Source organism: Lynx canadensis, chromosome C1 (assembly GCF_007474595.2).
Source record: "Lynx canadensis isolate LIC74 chromosome C1, mLynCan4.pri.v2, whole genome shotgun sequence".
In the NCBI taxonomy this organism is placed as follows: domain Eukaryota; kingdom Metazoa; phylum Chordata; class Mammalia; order Carnivora; family Felidae; genus Lynx; species Lynx canadensis.
In genome coordinates this window covers 52,940,271-52,961,584 of record NC_044310.1, presented here as the reverse complement: position 1 = coordinate 52,961,584, position 21,314 = coordinate 52,940,271, and the positions used below count along the sequence as shown (strand labels likewise).

The 21,314-nt window shown below is 43.6% G+C and overlaps 1 protein-coding gene across 1 annotated transcript in view; it reads right to left on the bottom strand.

The window, feature by feature from the left end:
* Positions 1-7,195: 7,195 nt before the first annotated feature.
* CACHD1 (cache domain containing 1) overlaps positions 7,196-21,314 on the bottom strand; it is a 210,309-nt gene continuing 196,190 nt past the window's right edge. The window contains 6 exon segments of the mRNA XM_030325973.1: positions 7,196-8,946; positions 17,214-17,222; positions 17,225-17,314; positions 17,962-18,039; positions 19,351-19,512; positions 20,825-20,976. Of these exon segments, the coding sequence (XP_030181833.1) occupies positions 8,708-8,946; positions 17,214-17,222; positions 17,225-17,314; positions 17,962-18,039; positions 19,351-19,512; positions 20,825-20,976 (730 nt within the window). The 3' untranslated portion in view covers positions 7,196-8,707.

Sequence of the window (21,314 nt, the reverse complement as noted above, 5' to 3'; positions counted from 1 at the left end):
ATTTTACTATATTTTTTTCTTTTTGTTTTTTTAAAAAAAATTTTTTTTAATGTTTATTTATTTTTGAGACAGAGCATGAACGGGGGAAGGGCAGAGAGAGAGGGAGACACAGAACTGGAAGCAGGCTCCAGGCTCTGGGCCATCAGCCCAGAGCCCGACGCGGGTCTCGAACTCACGGACCGCAAGATCATGACCTGAGCTAAAGTCGGATGCTTAACCGACTGAGCCACCCAGGCGCCCCTATTTTTTTCCTTTCTTAATCCACTTCAAATTCTGGTCAGTACAAAGTTTATTCACTCAGCAAATATCTTTCTGTGCCTGCTTGAGAGAGGCACCAGGACGCAGTGCACAGACAGACGGATGCCCCCCGACAGCACCGGGCTCAGTGCGGTGGGAAGGCAGACATAAATAACTAGGCGTGATGACAGCAAAGAAGGACACGTCTCACGTGGGGCAATGTGATAGACCCCCGTGCCGCTGAGGTCAAACTGTGCTGGGGAATTGAAATAAAAGTGGCTTGGAGCTTTCATCCCATGCCCTGTAGTAAATCCAGTGACCTTCCCAAGACTCCTGTGAATTCCTTGGAGCTTTTGTGGCCTCCGGCCCAGGCATCTGCGTCCCTGGCCTCTTACCCTGGCCACATTACAGTCCTCATCTCTCTGCTCTGTCCTGGCCCATCGCCCTTGGTTTACTCCCCTTGATTGCCTCTGAAGTCACTCACCCAGGGCATGTGTTTGTGAATCTTCAGTGAAGCTGGGGGAGGCATGGCTGCACATGTAGCAGCCAGACAAGTGGATATCTGACACTCCTCTAGCCTCCTTGCCACCTGATGCCTGGCACGTTCTCACTGGTCACCTTTCTCTGTGGGTCCAGGCCTTTACGTCTGGACTCTTCCTTTTGCCCGGAGACTCCCCACACAAGTCCCCAGCTGCCTGCTTTCCAAGCCCCTTCAGAAGCGTCATCTACCCCTGTTTCTTATGCAGATCAGTTTCACAGGATGAAAAGTCTTATCCTTTCATAGCACAGAAAAACTGGCAGGGGATTCAGAGTCTCAGTCTATTTTTCCCTCTGTGAGTATAAGGGCCAGTATAAAGATGGATTTTCCCATTAAGGATCATGCTCCCTTCTCTGTTACCAGCCAGAAGCAGCTACAGCCAGTTTGGGGTGTAAATAACCCCGCAACAGTGGAAGCTAATGCCAGTGGGTGGTCTCCGAGGAAGTGGAGTTGAAGTTGAGATCTGATGCAGGGGGGGCAGTAGTTACCCAGGGGAGGGATGGGGCTGGGAGGGGCAGGCTTGGAGGAGAAGTGTTCCAGGCAGTGAGCAGAGAATGCAAAGCATATTCGAGAAATGAAGAGAAGACGGCAGCAATGAAGAGAGGGGGGTAAAATGGAGTTAGGTTGACTTTATCCTAAGGGCAGAATGAGGGTGGGGCAATGGCAAAACATTAAAGTGTGTTAAGCAAGGAGCAGGTTTTAATATTACATTAAAAAAAAAACTGCTCTGCTACCATGAGATATTACTTCATACCCATGGGGATGATTATACTTCTTTTTTGAAGGAAAATAAGTGTTGGAAGGAAATAGAGAAATTGGAACTCTTGCGCGCGGCTGGTAGGAATGTAAAATGGTGCAGCCACTCCAGAAAACAGTCTGGTGGTTCTTCAACACGTTTAACAGAAACACCATGTGACCGAGCAATACAACCCCCAGGGATATATCCAGAAGAATTAAAAATTAGTATTCCAACAAGCACTTGTACACAAACACTCAAAACAGCACTATATGCAATTGTCAGAAGATGGAAACTACCTAAATGTCCATCAAATGATGAATGATAAACACAATGCAGGATATCCATATAATGGAACAGTACTCAGCCACACAAAGGGATCAATTACTCATTCCTGCTACAATACAGAAGAACCTCAAAAGCATTGTGCCAAGTGAAAGAAGCCACACACACAAGGTCATCTATTGTATTCATATGAAATGGCCTTATTAGGTAAATTCACAGAAATCCATAGAAAGTAGATTGGTGGTTGCTAAGGGAAAGGGGAAATGGGGAATAAGGTTTCTCCTTGGCTGGCCAAAATACTTCAGAACTAAAGGGAGGTGATGGATGGTTGCATAACATTCTGAACGCACAAAACGTCACTGAACTGTCTACTACAAAATGACTCATTTTACAGTAGGTGACATTTCCCTCAAAGTGAGGAGTAGGTGGTCTTCTGCCTAGAGGATGAATTGGGTGGGGCAGAAGGGAGATGGGACAACAGCCCGGCAGCTGTCGCAGTAGCCCAGGGGAGAAAGGACAGGGAAGGGATGGTGGGTAACTGATGCTGGAATGGCCTGCGAAGCCCCCACGCAACTGGACAGGGGATCAAGATTTCAGGGAAAAGAGTGGGAGCGTGGAGGGTCGGTGCAGCCTGTGGGGAGGCGGGTGCCTTTGTAGCTTCTGGACGAAGTCACAGCAACGAATGAGTGCATGGTGTGGGGCGGGGCTGCAGCAGGGGCACAGCAGGAGAGGCCGCCGAGGGCTTGAGTGAACACTGCAGCTTTGTAAAGTGGCCCAGAAAGACAGGGGGAATGTCTAAGAGTCATTGGAGGGGAGAGCCAGGGGAAGGTTTGCATTTGTAGGTGAGGGGGTAATGGAGTATGCTTCAGGCTCAGAGCAAAGGAGCACTCACTAGGGCAGTGGAGCTGAGGATATGCAGATGTGGTGCAGCTTGATTTCCCGCTGGCTCTGGGAAGGAGCTGGAACATTCCTTCCTCTGAGAACAGAGAGGGTGACGTCTGAGAGCCATTTTGACATGAAAGGTGTAAAAGTCGTGGGATTTCTACCCAAAATGCCAGGGCAGAATGCAGGCAGCTGCAGAGAGGCTGTGGCATGGGGGGGAGAAGACTTTCTGGAACAGTTTTGAGGAGAATGTACTAGAGAACAAACTGGGTCTGGACAAAGGATTGCCAAGGAGCCCTGAAAGTCAGGGACATACTTTTGTACGAGAGCCAAGCTTCTTGTTACATAATTTTTTTTTTTCCCCAAAAGCACTAGGCTGAAGTAGGAACTAAGGCAGTAATCCTGGTGGGTATATTGTTACATAAAACACTTTAATCAAGTAGCACCCCAAAATAGAATGGGAATAGTGTGAAGGAAACACGAGAAGTCTTACAAGAAGTAGGATTTGGAAAACTTCCATATTTACGTGGCTCCTTCTTCAAAATAAATGCCATTTAAAACTATATTGGATATTGGATAACTATACATTTATTTTTGAGGGAGCCATCATTGATCTGGATAACTATATATTTAAGTTACACAATAGTAATTTTTTTCCATGTAGATGTATGTATATGTCACATGAATTAAAAGAGTATTTTAAAGGCATATATATATATATACACACATATATATATATACACACGTATACAGAAACTGTTTCAGAAAATTGAGGATTTTTATATCAGAGCTAACATTAAAAAGCTGTTAAACATGTAACATTGTGCTAATTCTTAGTACAATGTACTAAAAAGCTGTTGCACAAAAAAAATCGAAACAGAGTTCACGGTTATAGAGAACAGATTGGTGGTTGTCTGAGGAAGGTGGTGGGGTGGGCAAAATGAAGGTGGTCAAAAGGTACAAATTTCCAGTCACGAGAATAATGTACAGTGTAACGACTATCCTTAACAATACTGTACTGTACATTTGAATGTAACTAGGAGAGCAGATCTTTTAAGTTCTCATCATGAGGAAAAAACTTGCAACTGCGATGGTGATGAATATTCACGGGACTTACTGACGTGATCATTTTGCAATATATACAAATACTGAGTCATTACCTTATATACGTGAAATATAATGTTATGCCAATTATACCTCAATTTAAAAAAAGTACTGATTAAGGAAGTATTTTGGAGAAATAAATTTGCTTCATCTACTACTTTAAGTCGTGTAATATTATCCATTGTAACTAATCACAGTTGACCCTTGAACACCAGTTTGGACTGCATGGGTTGGTCCACTTATACAGATTTTTTAAAAATAAAGTACAGTACTATAAATGTGTTTTCTCTTAAGGTTTTGAATATTTTTTCTCTAGCCTACTTTATTGTAATAACAGTAATACATACAAAAAATGTGTTCATCAACGGCTTACATTATTGGTAAGACTTCTTGGCCAACAATAGGCTATTAGAAGTTTTGGGGGGAGTCAAAAGACTGTGAGGAGTCTGGGCCCTTTACCCCTGTGATTTTCAAAGGTCAGCTGTAATTATGACTGCAGCTGACACTCTAGACGTTTAATCTTTTCAACAAACATCGAAGGCCCTCCCTGCAAAGTACAGGGTATGGTACCATGAACACTACAAAGACAGTAAGAAACAGTCCTTGCCTCAGGAAGGTAGGATCTAGTTAAGGCTATAAAAAAGCTCATATAGGGGCACCAGGGTGGCTCAGTCGGCTAAGCATCTGACTTCAGTTCAGGTCATGATCTCGAGGTTCATGGGTTTGAGGCCCAGGTCGGGTTCTGTGCTAATGGTTGAGCCTGGAGCCTGCTTCGGATTCTGTGTCTCCCTCTCTCTCTGCCCCTCCCCCGCTCACACTCACTGTCTCTCTCTCAAAAATAAACATTAAAATTTTTTTTAAAAAACTCACACTCCTAGAAACAGAAAAGTGGCTGCCAGGGGCTACCAGGGAGGGAGAAAGGGAGACGTTGGTAAAAGGGGATGAACTTTCACTCTAAGATGAACAGGTCTGAGGATCCAAGGTTGACAGTACTATATTGTACAACTGAAATCTAAGAGAACTTAAATGTTCTTACCAAAGATAAGTCAGTGAGGTGTTAATGGGGGATATCTTTTCACAATGAATACATGTATCAAATCACCATGATGTAAGTTTTAAATATCTTACAATGTATATGGCACTTAAACCTCAATAAACCACACACACACATCCAAAGCATGAATAAAAAGATATAGAAGAAACTGATTTTTGTGTAGCCCTCCAAAGCTCCAACCCATCTAACAAAATCTGATCTGCTAATATCTAACTTGTTAGGGTGAATATAAATCAAAATTTTCTCCTTAGGAGGGTAGTAATGAATTTTAAAAAGACGAGGAAACACTGTAATAAGGGATGGAGAGGCCCTAATTAGCAGTATAGGACAATGAAGGAGGTTAGAGGGAAGCCTAAAAAATGTCAGATGTGTATCTATCTATATATACTGTTATATACACCTTAGCTATTAGACTATCTATCTTATAATAGCCATAGAAACAGATCTTTCAACATAGTGTTCCTTACTGAAAAATCAGAAAAAAATTTGAATACAGCATTGTATTTCAGCCAGGAAAATCACTACTTCTGTGTTCAGAAATAGACCAAAGACAACACAGATGAGAATGCGCTGACGCATTTTGAATTGATTATTCTACCAGAAATAGGTTTTTTGTTTGTTTTTTCCTGAAAGTGTAATCATTACAGCAGTCCATCCCCACAGGGAAATGAGCTCAAGTGATCTTCCACAATTTCTCTCCATGTACCAGTCACGCTGATGTGCAAAATAAACCTGAGTCAATTTGAAAACATTTTTTCACATAAAATATTAATAAGGCTTAGTTGAGCATTCAAATTAAATCAAGAAGCAGAGGAAAAACTAACAACAGCAACGCTTTCTGAAGTATCTATGGGGTGCCTGGGTGGCTCAGTCCCTGGTTAAGCGTCTGCCTTTATCTCAGGTCACGATATCACAGTTTGTGAGTTCAGGCCCTGAATCAGGCTCTGTGCTGACAGCTCAGAGCCTGGGGCCTGCTTCAGATTCTGTGTCTCTTTCTCTCATTCTGTGTCTCCTTCTCTCTCTACCCCTCCTGGGCTCACGCTCTGTCTCCTTCTCTCTCAAAATGAATAAACACTAAAAAAAAAAAAATCAAAATATCTAAAATAATATATTAGAAACGCAGATGAATGTACTCAGAGCTACGTGGGTCTGAACCAGTGTTGTTTGGGCCCCAAATAGCAAACTCCCTTTCCTAGAGGTATCAAGTGACCTGGGACTGTTGAAACTTGTCAACACTGATGTAAGTATTGGTTATAAGCATTAAGAGGTCTTAGTGAATGGGAAGGCATTGCTAGGACCTCCCCCTCTAGGATTTCAGGGAAGACTCGTGTTTAACAAGCAATGGTATCTGAGGGGCAAGAAGAACCAATATCAGTCACCAGGATAAAAAAGTTCCTAAGCACTTAATTTTCCTTTGAAACAAGAACACGAACAACAAATGTTCAAACAACACTACATGCAATGTCTAGGGAACAAAAGGGAGCTTAGAAGGGCAAAACCTCACAAACCTGTGTGCCACGTTCTACAGGGGGTGTAAAATAGTTCTGTGCTCTTATTCAGATAGAAGGATTCAATCCCTGCCCCCCTCTCCACCTGTCCCCGTCCCCCCAAGTTGAGGACAGGGGAGATATTTAGCACAAAAGACACAAGGTGCATTTCTGTTCTTACCTTCGAGTAGGCTCTAACATGTTATTAAGCTCTTTGTTTTGTAATTCTTTCCCTGAAAATACCCAGGTTTTCTCCCATCTAGTAGGAATCCCACAAAGCTAGTGCCACCACACAAAGGTTCTCAACTTTGGCAAACAAAATGGAGAGGCTTAATTTTCTGGGAAGACAGGGAAGTCCCCATTCTCTCCAGCAGTTAGAGAATTATTTATTATTAATGGCATGAATGTAGATGCTCAGGAAGAGGGACCTATGTTCTGCACATTTTTTAATATTTTTTAATTTTTCAATTTTTTAAATTTTTGAGTGAGGGAGATGCAGAGCACGAGCAGTGGAGGGGCAGAGAGAGAGGGAGACACAGAATCAGAAGCAGGCTCCAGGCTCTGAGCTGTCAGCACAGAGCCCAATGAGGGGCTCGAACCCATGAGCTGTGAGATCATGACCTGAACTGAAGTTGGATGCTTAAGTGACTTGAGCCACCCAGGCGCCCCTTAACATTTGTTCTTAATGTTATCCCCTTATATTCTTCAATTTTTTTTTGCATCTTCAGATGTCAAGAACCCCCTGACATCAACAGTAGCACTGAGAGGAGGCCCACTCAGTTTGGTAACTGATCTGCTGGGTTACAAAGTGAACGGAATCTCCACGAGGCACAAGCAGCAGCACGTGAACGCATCACTATAAACACTAAGACTGTCCGTTCATACAGTTTATTTCACTAGACTGCAAATTTATACACAGTACGAAGGGGTTTCCTGATAGCACGCATACAGTTTACTTTCTGTACTGCTGAAGAACCAATTGTTTTTGTTTTTTTTTTTTACATTATATCGTGATACCCTATCGTTAAAACGTTATTCAGTGAATTTTTTCCAACTACATATAAACGGAGATTTACCACACACACGGTGCAAGAATGTCTTTATAACATATTTGAATCACAAGATGTGAATCTAAAATACATCACTGTAATTAGAACACTACTTTAAAAATACAATGCCCCACGTTATATTAGCCAGATCGGATTAATCTCTGTATACGTCACAAAGCAGTTCAGTGGATAGCTTCTCGGATAACTGGCAGCAGCTTTGAACTAGGATATCAAAAGAAATCTTTAAGAATCAATTTTGAAGTTTAAAAACCTCTTCCTTTATGTACTTAATATTTTCAGAATCAAAATGGGACACTTAAAAATTTATAGTCTCTAACACAAGAAGAAATCCATCCCTCCCTTAGCCGAAAGGCTGGGGTTGTAATACTAGGTTTTGTAAGACATCTGAGAAAAGCATCGTACGGGGAGTGGAAATGAGTGAAAAAGAGACATAACATTTCTTGAAAAGCATTTTGGATTCCTCTGTCTTCCCTGCCTCTGTCAAACATAAAGAATACTGCATTACAAAAAAAGACAGGTTTCCATAAGATGACGTTCTAAAGAAAATGTATGTAAACAAGTCAGAGAGAAGGATTTCTTCATTTTCCCATTTTGTAGAGTGGGGCAGTGGGAGGATATCAGTTAAATAATAGAACTCCTTAGTCAACCACTTCACACACAAAACAGCTAGGGATAATTGCTGACAATTTCTCATGTTTCCTTTTCTTTCCCCCAAAGTTTGAGAATGTTTGAAAGTTCAATAAATAGTAGAAAAATAATCCTTTACTTAGAAATTTTGAGATGCATCATTTAGAGCTTAACAGGAGTTCCATACAGCAACTGTGGTATCTAGGTACCGCCAGAAACAAAGCGAGATCTTCCGAAAGCACACACTTCTGTCTGGAGGTGCCACGTTCCCAGTCTCCGGCGGGGCACACTTGTCTCTCTTCCAGTTAAGGAGAGCCGAACGTTTCTGGCTCCTTGGGACATTCCTCTGGCTCAGCTTAACGAAGGCTCCCAATGTTTCGTTTATGGGTCTCGCCTCTGTGTTTGGAGGTTTGCCTTCTGCTCCACCCCATTGGTATTATGGCAGGTTCGTTAATCAGGCTTACTTCCCCTCCATTTCAGAACCAGCTTCGCACTTTCACAAACGTGATTTTGGTGTTGTTCCTCATTCCGAAACACATTTGACAGGCAGCAAGTGAGTTAAACCGCTCTGGACAAAGCACGAACACAAGGGGTCTCTTGCTGTGGATTATCTGATGCTGGCTCTTCTTCCCTCCAGAACATTCCGTACCACCCAGCTCCCATCTTCTCGTGGAGGTCAGGAGAGTGTTAGCACTCTGCATCGACGGTGTGTACTGTCACGGCCGCCTGCAAGTGGTGGCTGTGGTGCGGCGTGGGGTGGTGGGAGCGGTAGTGGTGGAATTTGTGACTTAGCAGGGCGGCCGTCTGGGGCGGGGCGTCCAGATCCAAGTCCTCGTCGTGGTTCCCCACATCCACCCCAGCTGACAAGGGGTCATTGTTGCACGGGGGGTTTTCACTATCTTCCTGTGGGCTCATGGTGCTGTAACCTAGAAAATGAACAGAACAAGCAGCTGAGAGCTCCCAGACACAGGGAGAGGTGACTGAAGATTTCTAGGGCACGGGGAGATGTTCCTATCTTTGTGTTACATGGGTGCAAACGTCTGCAGGCTGCCAGCAGACGTCAAAGTGGCTTATTTTTGAAGAGATCTTTTGTTAGCTGTTTCTCCTCTGTGCCACCGCCCCCCCCCCAACAATTACACAATAAAAAATTTTAGACACCTGAGAAAGTACAGATAAGAAAAATATATATATAGGAAGCTTTTTCCCAAATCCCCAAATCAACACAACAAAAACTAAAATCATCGCTCTTCCCACCTGATCCACAGATAACTACCATTGACATTTGGGACTATCCTCCTACACTTTTCCTTGAGATAAGATTAACTTTATTTGAATGAATAAATGAATGAATGAATGAATGAATGAAAGAAAAAAGAGAGAGAGAAAGAAAGAAGGGAGAAAGGGAGAAAAAGAAAAAGTAGGGAGAAAGAAAAATAAAAAAGGCAGCTTCAAAAAAAAAAAAAAGAAAAGAAAAGAAAGAAAGAAAAGAAAAAAAGGAAAACAAAGTCCTAATAGGATTCAAATCAAGTTGGGGGCTGGTGGAGAAAGCTGGGCTTCAACAGGCCTGCACGTGATCTCACAGCAAGGACAAAAACAAGTGTCTCCATTGTGTGTATATCTGTTCTACGGCACACACCAGTGTCCTGGAATTCCTACACACAAATTATACAAGTGAGGGAAATGATGATCAGAGGTTAATGAACTTGCCCAAAGTTCCAGTACCTGATGGGATACGAACTCCACATATACCCATAGCAACTAGCAAAGGAATCAACTATTCTCTGTGTAAGCTGGCTCACTGTATTTAAAGATTAATTTCTTTTGGTATTCTAAGTAATACACGTTTCAAAAGAAAATGCCCTTGCTGATCAAAGGATTCCATTCCAAGAACTCTGGCATGTTTTTAAATATTGCAAAAATCCCCTTTAAAATTTTTGAGAAGTGACAGCTCATTAATATTTCCACTGCATCTACGGTTAGCATCAATCAGAGCTCACCCATGGGTAGTGCTAGTCACATTTGTGGTGCAAAATTGATGTGCTTGCATACAGCCAAGCAGGAATGGGATATGGTTGAAAATGTATGCTGGGTGCAAAAATGAGAAAGGCAATTCTCTGTCCTCAATGAACCATTTTGCAAATGACAGAATTATTTAAGTCAGTCTAACTCCAGAAATATTTATTGGGCACCTACTATGTACAAGATACTGTGTTAGGCATTGCAGGAGACACCAAGGTGAAAATCTGCTCCCTGCACAAGGAGCTTAAAAGCTAGAGTTTGAGAAAATAAAATGAATACAAGCATAGATCCGTTCAATTATTCATTCATTGAAGACCATTATGCAGCCAGAGAGGGAGGCTACAAAACATGAATAAGAGATGTCTCTTTTCCTTAAGGATTTCACAACCGAACAGGAGACATATTTGTGAAGCTGGGTTTATTCTAATGCAGATAATGATAAGTGCTATAGTTGAGGTATAACTGGTATCGAGAACATGGAATAACTAATTCCGGCTGGAAGAATGAGAAAGCTCCACAGAAAAACTCCTATTTCAGTTGGGCTTAAAAGGATATGTAGGAGTTTGGTAAGTGGATAGGAGCAAGGGAACAGGAGCACAGCCTAGAGGTGTGGAAAGCCAAGGCCACTGCTGTACCATGTGGCTAGGACAGGTGCAGGTAGGCAGTTGGAGAACGTGGCAGGAGACAGGTGGAAAGGTGAGTTACAGTCAGATTATAAAGGCCAAAGCAGAGAAAATGGAGGAACAATACATTTTGAACAGAAAAAAAAAATAGCATGACAGTTTCTGTGTTTCAGAGAGAGTTCTCATGGCAGTTTGGAAGATGAATAAAAAGGAAATAGAGGGGACAGTTGGGAGGTTATTGCAACAGCCCAGATGACAGACTAAGAATTAAAACTAGGGGTATGGGATTAGGCAGATTTAAAAGTATCTCAGAGGTGGAAACAATAGAAGTTGGCAAGCAGTTAAAAGTTAGGGGGGTTTGGGAGTGATGACTTTGAGTCAGGATGAAAAGACTCGGAGATCCCAAGTGTCAGGGATGAAGGGGGCAGAAGAGGGTGAAGTTCATGGACATAGGCGTCTATCATCACTGAGTCTCCTTGGTGCCAGGTAGGGGGGCTCAATCAAAAAAGGGGTAAGGGGGAAGCTCCAGCTCCCAAGAAGCCCACAGTCAAGAAGGGGAAACAAAGGTATTCAAACAGAGGCACATGGAGAGGGATACCAAAGCTGATTAACTTGGCTTAGGACACCTTACAAGGACACTTAAAGTGGCCCTCATGGGAGAGAAGGGGTTCATTAGGTAAAGAGCGGGGTGGAAAGGTACTGCAGGCTGGGAGATGAGCAAATGCCAAGACACAACAGCCCGAGAGCCTCTAGGGGCTTTGGGGATGATAACAAGCTCGGTATGGGAGAGAAAGCAGCAGGAGAGGAGACTGAACATGCGGGCTCAGACCAGATCAGGAAGTCTGGCTGAGCTAGGAGCTGGGATTTAGCAACAGGCCAGAGGTAGGGGAGGGTGCAAGGACATAACATGTGCTTGAAGATGATCACTTGTGGCAGTGAGGTGGCTGGAAAGAAGGTGGGACTGAGGCTCAGAGGACAGGAGGCTGCGGTGCTGGCCCAAGGAGATGATGAGGACCTCAAGTGGGCCAGCGGCTGTGTTACGTAGGGCAAGCGGCCGGCTTCAAGACACTGTTCGAGCTCAGAGTAGGTTGCCTTTGGTGGCCCAACTGACTTCCCTTGGGGGATGATCCAGGTTGACATCCTTGGATAAGGTTGAGGTTTCTAGGTTCAGGGCTGGGGAAACAGTGATGCCTTTCCTCAAGAATCAGGAGCCAGAATGGGATTCTCAGCTTCAGCAGGGCTCGGTCTGGAACGTGAGACTGGATGGTAGACGCTGAAGCCCCAGTTACAGAGTACTGCGTGTGCTTAAGCTGCCATGTGCTTCACACGTAGGGGACTCAAGTAGAAGACACACTTTTAGCAAAATCTCAGCATCTATGTTGATGATTGTTGGCCAACCTTTAGTGCTAGGCTGTCTTTATCTTGCCTCCAAGTACCTCCTGAAGGGTTTCCCATCTCCACTCATTTACAAGCACCCATAGAAACTGTTAACTCATTTTCACATTCCTGGTGTAAAATTCATGACAGGCCTTCTGCCGGGCTCACCCTCCCACCTTCCATCATCCGGCTATTGTCCTTCATGCTTCAGTTTTTAAAGGTCTTCTCTGGGAAGCAACCCAAACCCCCAGCACCCCATCCTGCCAGCCCACGTGGGGTCTGTTGCCCCTTCTGTGAATTTAAATGGTATTCTGTGCACATCTCTAGCTTAGATTTTTACTATGCAATAAAACTTAGGGCCGTCGTGGCCATTAATGAATTCCCATTTATTTTTGTACTCCTAATATTCAACGCAATGCCTCACACAGAGCAGGCACTTCATTTTTCAAAATCACATTACTATGCTCCCAAAGAAACGGTATTAAGAGTTTTTTGGGGGGGCGCCTGGGTGGCTCAGTCGGTTAAGCGTCCGACTTCGGCTCAGGTCATGATCTCATGGTCCGTGAGTTCGAGCCCCGCGTTGGGCTCTGTGCTGACCGCTCAGAGCCTGGAGCCTGTTTCAGATTCTGTGTCTCCCTCTCTCTCTGACCCTCCCCATTCATGCTCTGTCTCTCTCTGTCTCAAAAATAAATAAACGTTAAAAAATTAAAAAAAAAAAAAAAAAAAAAAGAAAGAGTTTTTTGGGTATCTGTGGTTTTACCTGGTGTGACATTCTCATCTAACAATGAAGATGTTCCAGGATTCACTGGGCCCTGCCCAGGGGTTCCGACTTAACACGCCAGGGGTGCTCTGGACCTGGCTGGTCATAGCCTCAAGGGTGGTTTTAATGATGGAGCTGTTCCCACAGCACCTCAGGGGCACCCCCATTTCTCCTGCTCTTGCTTTCTGATGAGAACCCAAGCACAGGGTCTTCCAAAGTGAACCCCTTGCTCTGGGACATTCTGTTTAATTTTCTCAGTGTGGTAGTATTGCTCAGCCCCTCTGTAACTTACTCAAGCTTCCTCTTATCTCAATAATTAATGAAAATCTGGAGGGAGGGATAGCAAGCTGTGGAGAAGCGGGAGAAAGCCAAACACATGCTCTCACTTAACAAATTGAGTGTTTACTTAGCACCAGACAATTCTGTTGAGTGCTGGGAACAGTGATGAATAAGACAGATTCAGTATGACTCAAGGCAGAGGAAGCACTATCTAAAACACAAAGGATATCAGCCAATACTTTCAAAGGAAAAGTTTCTTACTATCCAAAGGTGTATGCAGTATAGTCTCTGAAAAGGCGACCTCAAGCAAAAAGTAGGCTCAGGAAGGAGACCAGGCGACCACTGAGAACAGGAGTCAAGATCAGGCTTTTTGGTATTGTGCTTACATATTTAGCTGATGGTTCCTGAAGAAACGTCTCTGGATGGGTGGGGAGGTTAGGTCACTCTGGGAACTCACTCTCCACCTTGTGGTCACAGAGAGTAACTGTGGGAGAATATCCACGCGCCTCCAAAAAACAATGGCCCTAAGTTGCACTCTACAGTTTTTGACCAGGTTTCAAGGCTCACCATTCACCTTTTAAGCTTTTTGGAATTTGCTTCACTAGGAGGAGGTCTGCCTTTTACAAAGAAAAAATGTTGCTTAAATACATTATATCCAGTTTCTAATGAGTTTGGTAACTAACACGCAGATTCAAAAGGGACAAATACACATTGGTGGTTTTTAACCTAAAGATAAGCCAGTTGATGAATGGATAGAACATGAGATTTTCAGAAGAAAAAAAATGGGCAGACATATAGAATTAAAGCATAAATAGGTAGTAATTGTTTTAATTGCTACCTGCGAGTGTAACAGTAAATCGTCAAGGGCTGAAAAAACAGTCATTCTAAGTAGTCTTAGAATATTGACGAAATAATTCTACCTTTCAAAAACTATTCTATTTTAGTATTTTTAAGGTACAAAAATTAAAATAAGATTCCTTTGAAATACAAAACTCTCTTGGCCACATGAAATACCACTGACCCGTGAGCAACTTTGAACTACATGGGTCTACTCGCAGGCTAGTTTTCCATAAATACAGGACAGGGCTGTAAATGTATTTTCTCTTATGATTTAACATTTTCTTTTCTCTAGCTTCCTTTAGAAAACATTATATAATACATGTAACATACAAAATGTAGACTAATCCACTGTTCATGTTCTTGGTAAGGCTTCCAGTCAACAGATTATTAGTAGTAAAGTTTTTCTTTTGGCGGGGGTGAGAAGTTATATGTGGATTTTTTTAAAATATATTTTTTTAATGTTTTATTTTTGAGAGTGAGAGAGAGTGGGAGAGGGGCAGTGAGAGAGGGAGACACAGAATCTGAAGCAGGCTCTAGGCTCTGAGCTGTCAGCACAGAGCCCCGTGCAGGGCTCAAACCCACGAACCGTGAGATCATGACCTGGGCCGAAGTCGGCCGCTTAACCAACTGAGCCAACCAGGCACCCCTAGATGTGGACTTTTGATTGCGCAAGGGTGGGGTTGGTGTCCCTAATGCCCATGATGTTCAAAGGTCAACTGTATTTCTAAATAAAAATACAGCTTGAAGTCTACAAGTTTGGCCTGGTGACATTCAGTTTTAATTCTAGGTATATCACAATTCTGAACCACATCCTGAAAGTCTAGTCTGTTCAGTACTTATATATTTATGTGTTTTATTCCTTTGAGTTTCCTTTTGTGGATCAGACCCAAGGTAAAAATGCTCACTGGGTTGCAAAGAACCACGGTGCTACAATTTTGCCCCATCAAGGGCCAGCACCAACAGCACCAAGGCCACCTTCCCCCCAGGGGACTTCCATGATTCTCATGCAGATAAAAGTGAACTAGCTCCCTATCTTCTTTGTTCTGGTCCTTTAAGGAAGCTGTCCTATTCAGTCTTTTATCAGTCTTATGAGTACATGCATTCATTTACAGTTTTCTGCTAGATTGTACATTCCTTGAGGGCAGAGCGGGTATGGAGGTGGGCAAGTCACCCTGACCTCCCACCTGCCATATGCTATTTCATTTGGTGCTCACAACTTCACCAGGGAGACATTTCTAATCTCATTTTAATTATTAGGAAACTAAGGTCCAAAGTAGCTTCACTAAGATCTCATTACCTGTGGAGGGGGAGAGGTGGGTTCCAAGTGAGCTGTGCTGGGCCCTATAATATAAGCTCTTCCATAATCACTCGGCCTCACAGAAATGAGGCCACCCCTTCACAAGGTCCCCCACTGTGCCTAGCAAACAGAGCTGAGAAAGAAGGGTACTGACAAAACAACGAGATTAGATTTCCTTGTTTTCATGCGAACCTACCCATGGCCTATTCTTGGCATCACAGGGACATTAACCTGATGCCACCACTTTTAGTGACCCACTATTCAGGTTCAGGGATATGACAACATGCAGTTAAATGCTACTGATTTTTGTGGTACATTTGGAATTATGTGGAATGTCAATGTCTTCCATTTCTTTTGGTGTTGCATTCTATCTGCACGAGGAACTATTTTTCATTCCTCAGGGATAACAGGGATCCAATTATTGTGAAAAATGAAAGAAAGCAAGCCCTTAGCTAGATTCCTTAGCTTTCAGATACTGACACTGCATTACTGCTGCTTTCATCTAAGCTGTTGCTTCATACACCATTTTACTAAGACAATGGGAGAGCTAATGGAACATTGGAAACGTCACTCAGAATTCCAATTTCGTATTGAAGCAATTTCTATCCGGGGAGAAGGAAAGAGAGAGAAAGGATTCAGTATTTCTGCTGAATAAGAAATTATTTCTGTTGAACTTTAGTAGCCTCAAACCTGTTTTATTATTCAAAGGAGAAGAGGCACAGAACTGCCTGGCAGAATGAATTTATGCAGGTTCAAAGGTTTTTAGGGGAAAAAACCCCAGAAAGTCAAAGAAACTGAAAAATTTAAGTTGTGCTTTGACTCGGCATAGAAACCTGAAGTTTCTACTTAGTTGGTGGGAACAATGTCATTCAAAGCTCAAATTAGGAACCTCCAATTTACAAATCAGAGTTTTGGCTTCTGTTTTCCAAAGGGAGTTTGAATACCTGGCTGTCATGTAAAAGGCAACACTGGTTGCCTTGACGAATATCCACTCCTGCATGTTTTAGCACAGGGCTGGGAGCTCACTGTTTGTAGACTTCCTTTTTTTTTTTTCCCCTAGGGTAGATGTGGAGAAAGAGTCAAAAAGGTATAAATGCATTATTTATGCATTAAAAAAAGATCTGATTCTGGAAGAAAATAAAGTTTTCTAGCAAATTAAACAAGCACATGAAAAACAAAAAGATCTTACAAGTACAAAAAGTTCTTACAAGGCCCCACACTCCTGTCATGTTGTTGCGGAACACTGGCAGTGATGGCTACAGGGCGGGACATGTCTGCTATTCCCTGTGACGACAAGCCATCCGGATGTTGGCAAGGTAAGAAGCTAGGTGGTGGCCAAGTCTTTGGTACAGCATGTGGACTTGATAATTCACAGCCTACTCAGCCTTAGTGCCGACCCTTTCTGAGCATCTTAGAGGCATCTTCTATAACCTCCATGACTATATACACCAGTCCGCTTGCCTCTAAATCTCCTTTGCCCCAACTTTTCTTTCATCAGACTTTAAGCCCAGTGCAAACGTTGTCTCTTTGGTGAAGGCTTCTCTGAACCTTCCAGGCAAGGCTGGAGGTCAGGATGGGGAATGCCACAAGGAAGCATGAACTCTTGTCATGTCCAAAGTGTATACGTGGCTGAGAGAGCCCTTGAGGATGCTGGTGTTGGCCAGCTAACAACAGTGGGTAGCAGAACTGATGTGGATGCCAATTACCAAGGATCACGTGGAATGGTAAGCGGGTTCCATTCAGACAATGTGAACCTTTATGCATGGAGAACACTTAGATGGAATCTGTGTGCCCAAGGGTCATCTCACTTATTCCTGCAAGTGCCGAGACAAAATCAAAAACTACTCTTGGGCTCCTAGAAATGTGCCATGTTGGAATATGTCCTTTGGAAAACTATGCAAAGTAATGAATTTGAGCACAGAACAGGAGGGAGAAGAGGGATGTGAGCACTGGCCACAGGGAGCCCACCAGACTCTTCAGAAGGAGCTAGGACCTTACCATGATCCTTTCTGTTCCTGATCGACCCCAGTAGCGACGCCTCCTCTCTGGACTGTGTGCATGTCGTTCGATGACTGCAGCTATAAACCGAGTATTGCTGACTGTGGGGAGAAGACAGTTAATCACTCTTGTGCCAGTATCCTTATTGTATAGAGTACATTTGCTCTGGGCAGGTTCATTCACACACTGTGGGGAGCTATTCTTTGGAGAAATAGAAGAAGTAATTATTATTATTAAATTTTTTTTTAATTTTGAGGATTAAGGGCAGTGAGAAGTTCCTCATCACAGGCCTCCAACATGCATTAAGAAGACATGTTCTACACAGTTGTAGGCCAAGGTATGTATCTCACGCTAATTGAATTCTTTTTTGATAAAGAAATGCTCTTCCCCCCTGCAACTGAATTATATACATTTAATCCCTGGAGGGATTAAAACAATGTATATCACCTGGTGATTCTCTTTCTGAAATACTATGCTGGAAAGCAATGAGGAGGAGAAAGAAAAGGTAGGGTGAGGTGTTAGGACAAAGCACTTAACAAGAAAGGAACATCAAGACTCCTTTTAAGATTTTCTAAAACAAAGCCAACACCTACACTTATTTATTCCTAATGAAAATGGGGGAGGAAAAACCCTTGCCACATTAAGATTCTTAAATCGTAATATACGCCAAAAGGGTAGAAGACAGAACATTTATTCTGTTTTAGCCTCCTGCTGACACGTTCCGCAAAGAGGCAGCTTGAATACTCACTGATGCCTCTGTCCTCATGGCTGTCATCGTCCCTTTCATCTCTGTCATTCTCCAGGTTGGACATACGCACTGACATTTCTACCCATCATTAAAGAGAAAGAAACATGACTATTTAATCAAACAAAATCACCCACTTTAATACCCTGTGGAGGCCTCATTTTGACGGCTGGGTGACAGCATTCCATCAAGAACGAGTCCAAACTTGGAAAAGAATAAACTGATGTCCCATGTCCCATCCATTTTTTTTTTTAAAGGAGGAGGTAGCAGGAATCAAAACAGGAAGGACCAGAAGTGAATAATCAAGAGAGGCACCTGAAATTAACTTCTGAAGAAAGGAGAGCAAATAAGTTGATAGAGGCTAATGGATCTTTAATCCTCTACCAATGTACCTCAAACAGAAGGAAGGGGTCTAAAGCCATGGCTGAGTGTGCCCAGAAAATGGTGTTACAAAACCCTATAAAAGGCCAGGTATAAGGTAACACTGGATGACTGTCACATACTCACCAAGGGGAAATCTCGGTACCCAAATCTTACCACAGGGAAGGAGCTTTGTGATTAGTCCTGTTACTAAATCAGGCAGCATTATCCCAAGATGCCCCCCACACCCACCCCACTGCCCCATCAGGATTGCGGCCACAGTGAACTATTCCAGCATCAATCTGTCCTTACTGCTACAAGGATGAACAAAGTGGTCCTGACCAAGTCCAGAACGATGAGTGAACCTTATCTCCATAAAGTCAGGTTAATAAATCCCTGGGGCCTTTTACAAAACATGGGGAAGCCCATTAAATGGTTTCGTCCTTGCAAACGAGCACAGATATCCCATTTAACTCTTGGTATGGAAGCCACGATTGCAGATTAATCATTTTGTATCTGGCTCCAATGAATTCTCCTCTTCAAGAGCTGTGATTATTGCTTTGCACGTGTTCCTTCACACCACGGGATAACAGCTGCAATAGAACAGACTCATGGTCTTGCCAACAGGGACCCAGGCTATCTTTGCCTCACCTGTCTGGAACAGCAAAGACAGCACATCTGAGTTGAGGGAAGAATGAAATTTCCCACTAAGCATCCCAGCTCCCCTGCCTGGCTTATTCAAGAGGTATGCTGTAGGAGGCTAATGCGTGTAAGACGAGAGAGCATTGGGGGATTTTCTGGGGAATCAAAATGAAGCTCACAGGGTTGAGATACTAAAGAATGAGCCACGGGCTAAAGGTGGCAAGTAGGCTTTGGGGACTTCCGAATCACACTCCATGAAAGTGGAAAAGGTAGTGCTGTTCTTAGAATTACTTAGGGGCTTACACGACTGGCCACTGTCTTTTCAGCTCTGGAAGGACACAAGGGAGGCTGCTGCCTCCCAGAGGAGCTTTGGATTCATTTTGGGCTCACCTTGGGCAGCAAGAGGAGACATGTGCTGGTGACTCCGGCGATGAATCTGATGGCGGTAGGCATACACTGCAAGGACGAGGACCATGATGCATCCCATGATGCCTCCGGCCACGGGGCCCACAGGGGCACTTTTAATCATATTCAACGTGACCACCTCGTCACCTTTATTAAAGCAAAGAAATAGATGTCCTTTGTCAAGATCTCCCAAGTGTGGTAGGAAGTGGGGATGGGGGTAGTAAGATGGAGGGACTAGAGTGGGGTGGGGTGTGTTGAAGAGAAGAGCAGGTGCTTTAAGTTTTGAAAACCTCACAGAAGATCCACCAGAACGTGGGAGGAGTGGCTTCTTTTAATCCCTGGTTCTCAAATTAAATGTCGGCTGCTCGGCAGAGCAGGAGCACATTTGGCAAGGACTACTAAAACAAGTGAGTAGATGAGAATCACTTAAATATGTGCTGCCCAGTGCTAAGAGCCTAGCTCCCCGGGGTGTGGGCTAGTCTTGGAAGAGAAGTCATGTAGCACAGAGGTGAGGGTAGCGTGGGCCTCTTGGCACAAATTTATTGTACCTGGTGTCCTTTATGGCAACGAGTCAGCTGCAGGACTCCTAAACAGGATCACACTTCAAAGCTTATAGGTTCCCTTTAAAACACTATTAGCACAGTCACGTAGGAAACTGCAGGTGGGTATATAAAGTGATGTTTTAGAACAAGGTCACTTCAACTACATCCTAAGCTGGTTCAGTAATAATATGTGAGCTCAGGATCCTTCCTCACATAGGAGGAGTTTTTCTTCTATGGACGGGCTAATGTGGGGAGGTGTTTAAAAAAATAATTAAATAAGGGTTTAAATATCTCACCTCCCAGGGAAGCTTTGGGACCTTGTACTAGCTCCATAAAGAAAATCTCAGAGGAGGTATGCAGGTAGTAAGTATATTTGAGGTCTTGGGGCCTGATCCCAGACACGTTCCTCCCTCCAGTGTCCCTGTCCCCGACCCTAAGCTACCCATTAGATAGCTCTGGCCTCTGCTGACTCCAGGACCTGAAGTACTGACTTGTAGCCACAGAACTTCTGCCTTGCAAATATCATGAGGCAACGTTGCAGCAGGAGAGACCAATGTGCAGTGGTCACTCCACCCATCGCTGGCCCTGTTCTCCCGACAGCTGGGACTCAAATTCAAACAAACTCCATGGTTCAGCCACGCAGAAACCAGGCCTGACATTTCTCAGAACTAGCTTTATGGGAATGAATTCCAGGCTTGTAAACTTTGGCAGGATACATGGCTGCTTACTCTGCATAGAATATCTAAGCCAGCTTTGAAGGTAATTATCTGCCTTGGATTTGTAACTAAAAAACTACTGGCAAAGGAAGGAAACGGGAAACTAGGGTAGAGGATCATTTTAAGATTTTTGTCCTCGCGTAGAGGCACAAAAAATTCGTATTCAAGAATCCAAATATTCTGGGTTCCGAACAAACATACCTATTGCTCCCAGGTCATCCACATAAGGACTTTTGGCTCCCACGATCCCCCCGAAGCATTCTTTCTGGGGTGCACAGTAGGATTTGTCCAGGTGAGTCTTTCCATCGCTGTCTACCATGCACCATTCACAATCCAGCACACCGAAGCAGTCCCTGCCAGAGAGATGATGCTGAGTGTTCCGGGAAGCTGTGCTGGGCAGGGGACAGCATATGGACTTGGGCATCAGACAGCTCTCAGGAGCTCCATTACTTACTGGTGCTGTAAGTCCTTGAGCTCTAGTTTCCTTTCCTTATACAAAGAAGAATAGCAACCATCTGCCAAGGCATAGCTGTTTTATGTCTCTCAACAACATGGAAATGAGAGAAATAAAACAGTTCTGTGGATCACACCATAAAATCCACACATCACAGATTAGAAGAGGATTATTGCAAATCATCTCAAAAGACCAAGTGGCCCCAAGGTTCATTAGATTTTGGCCTGACATCCCCCA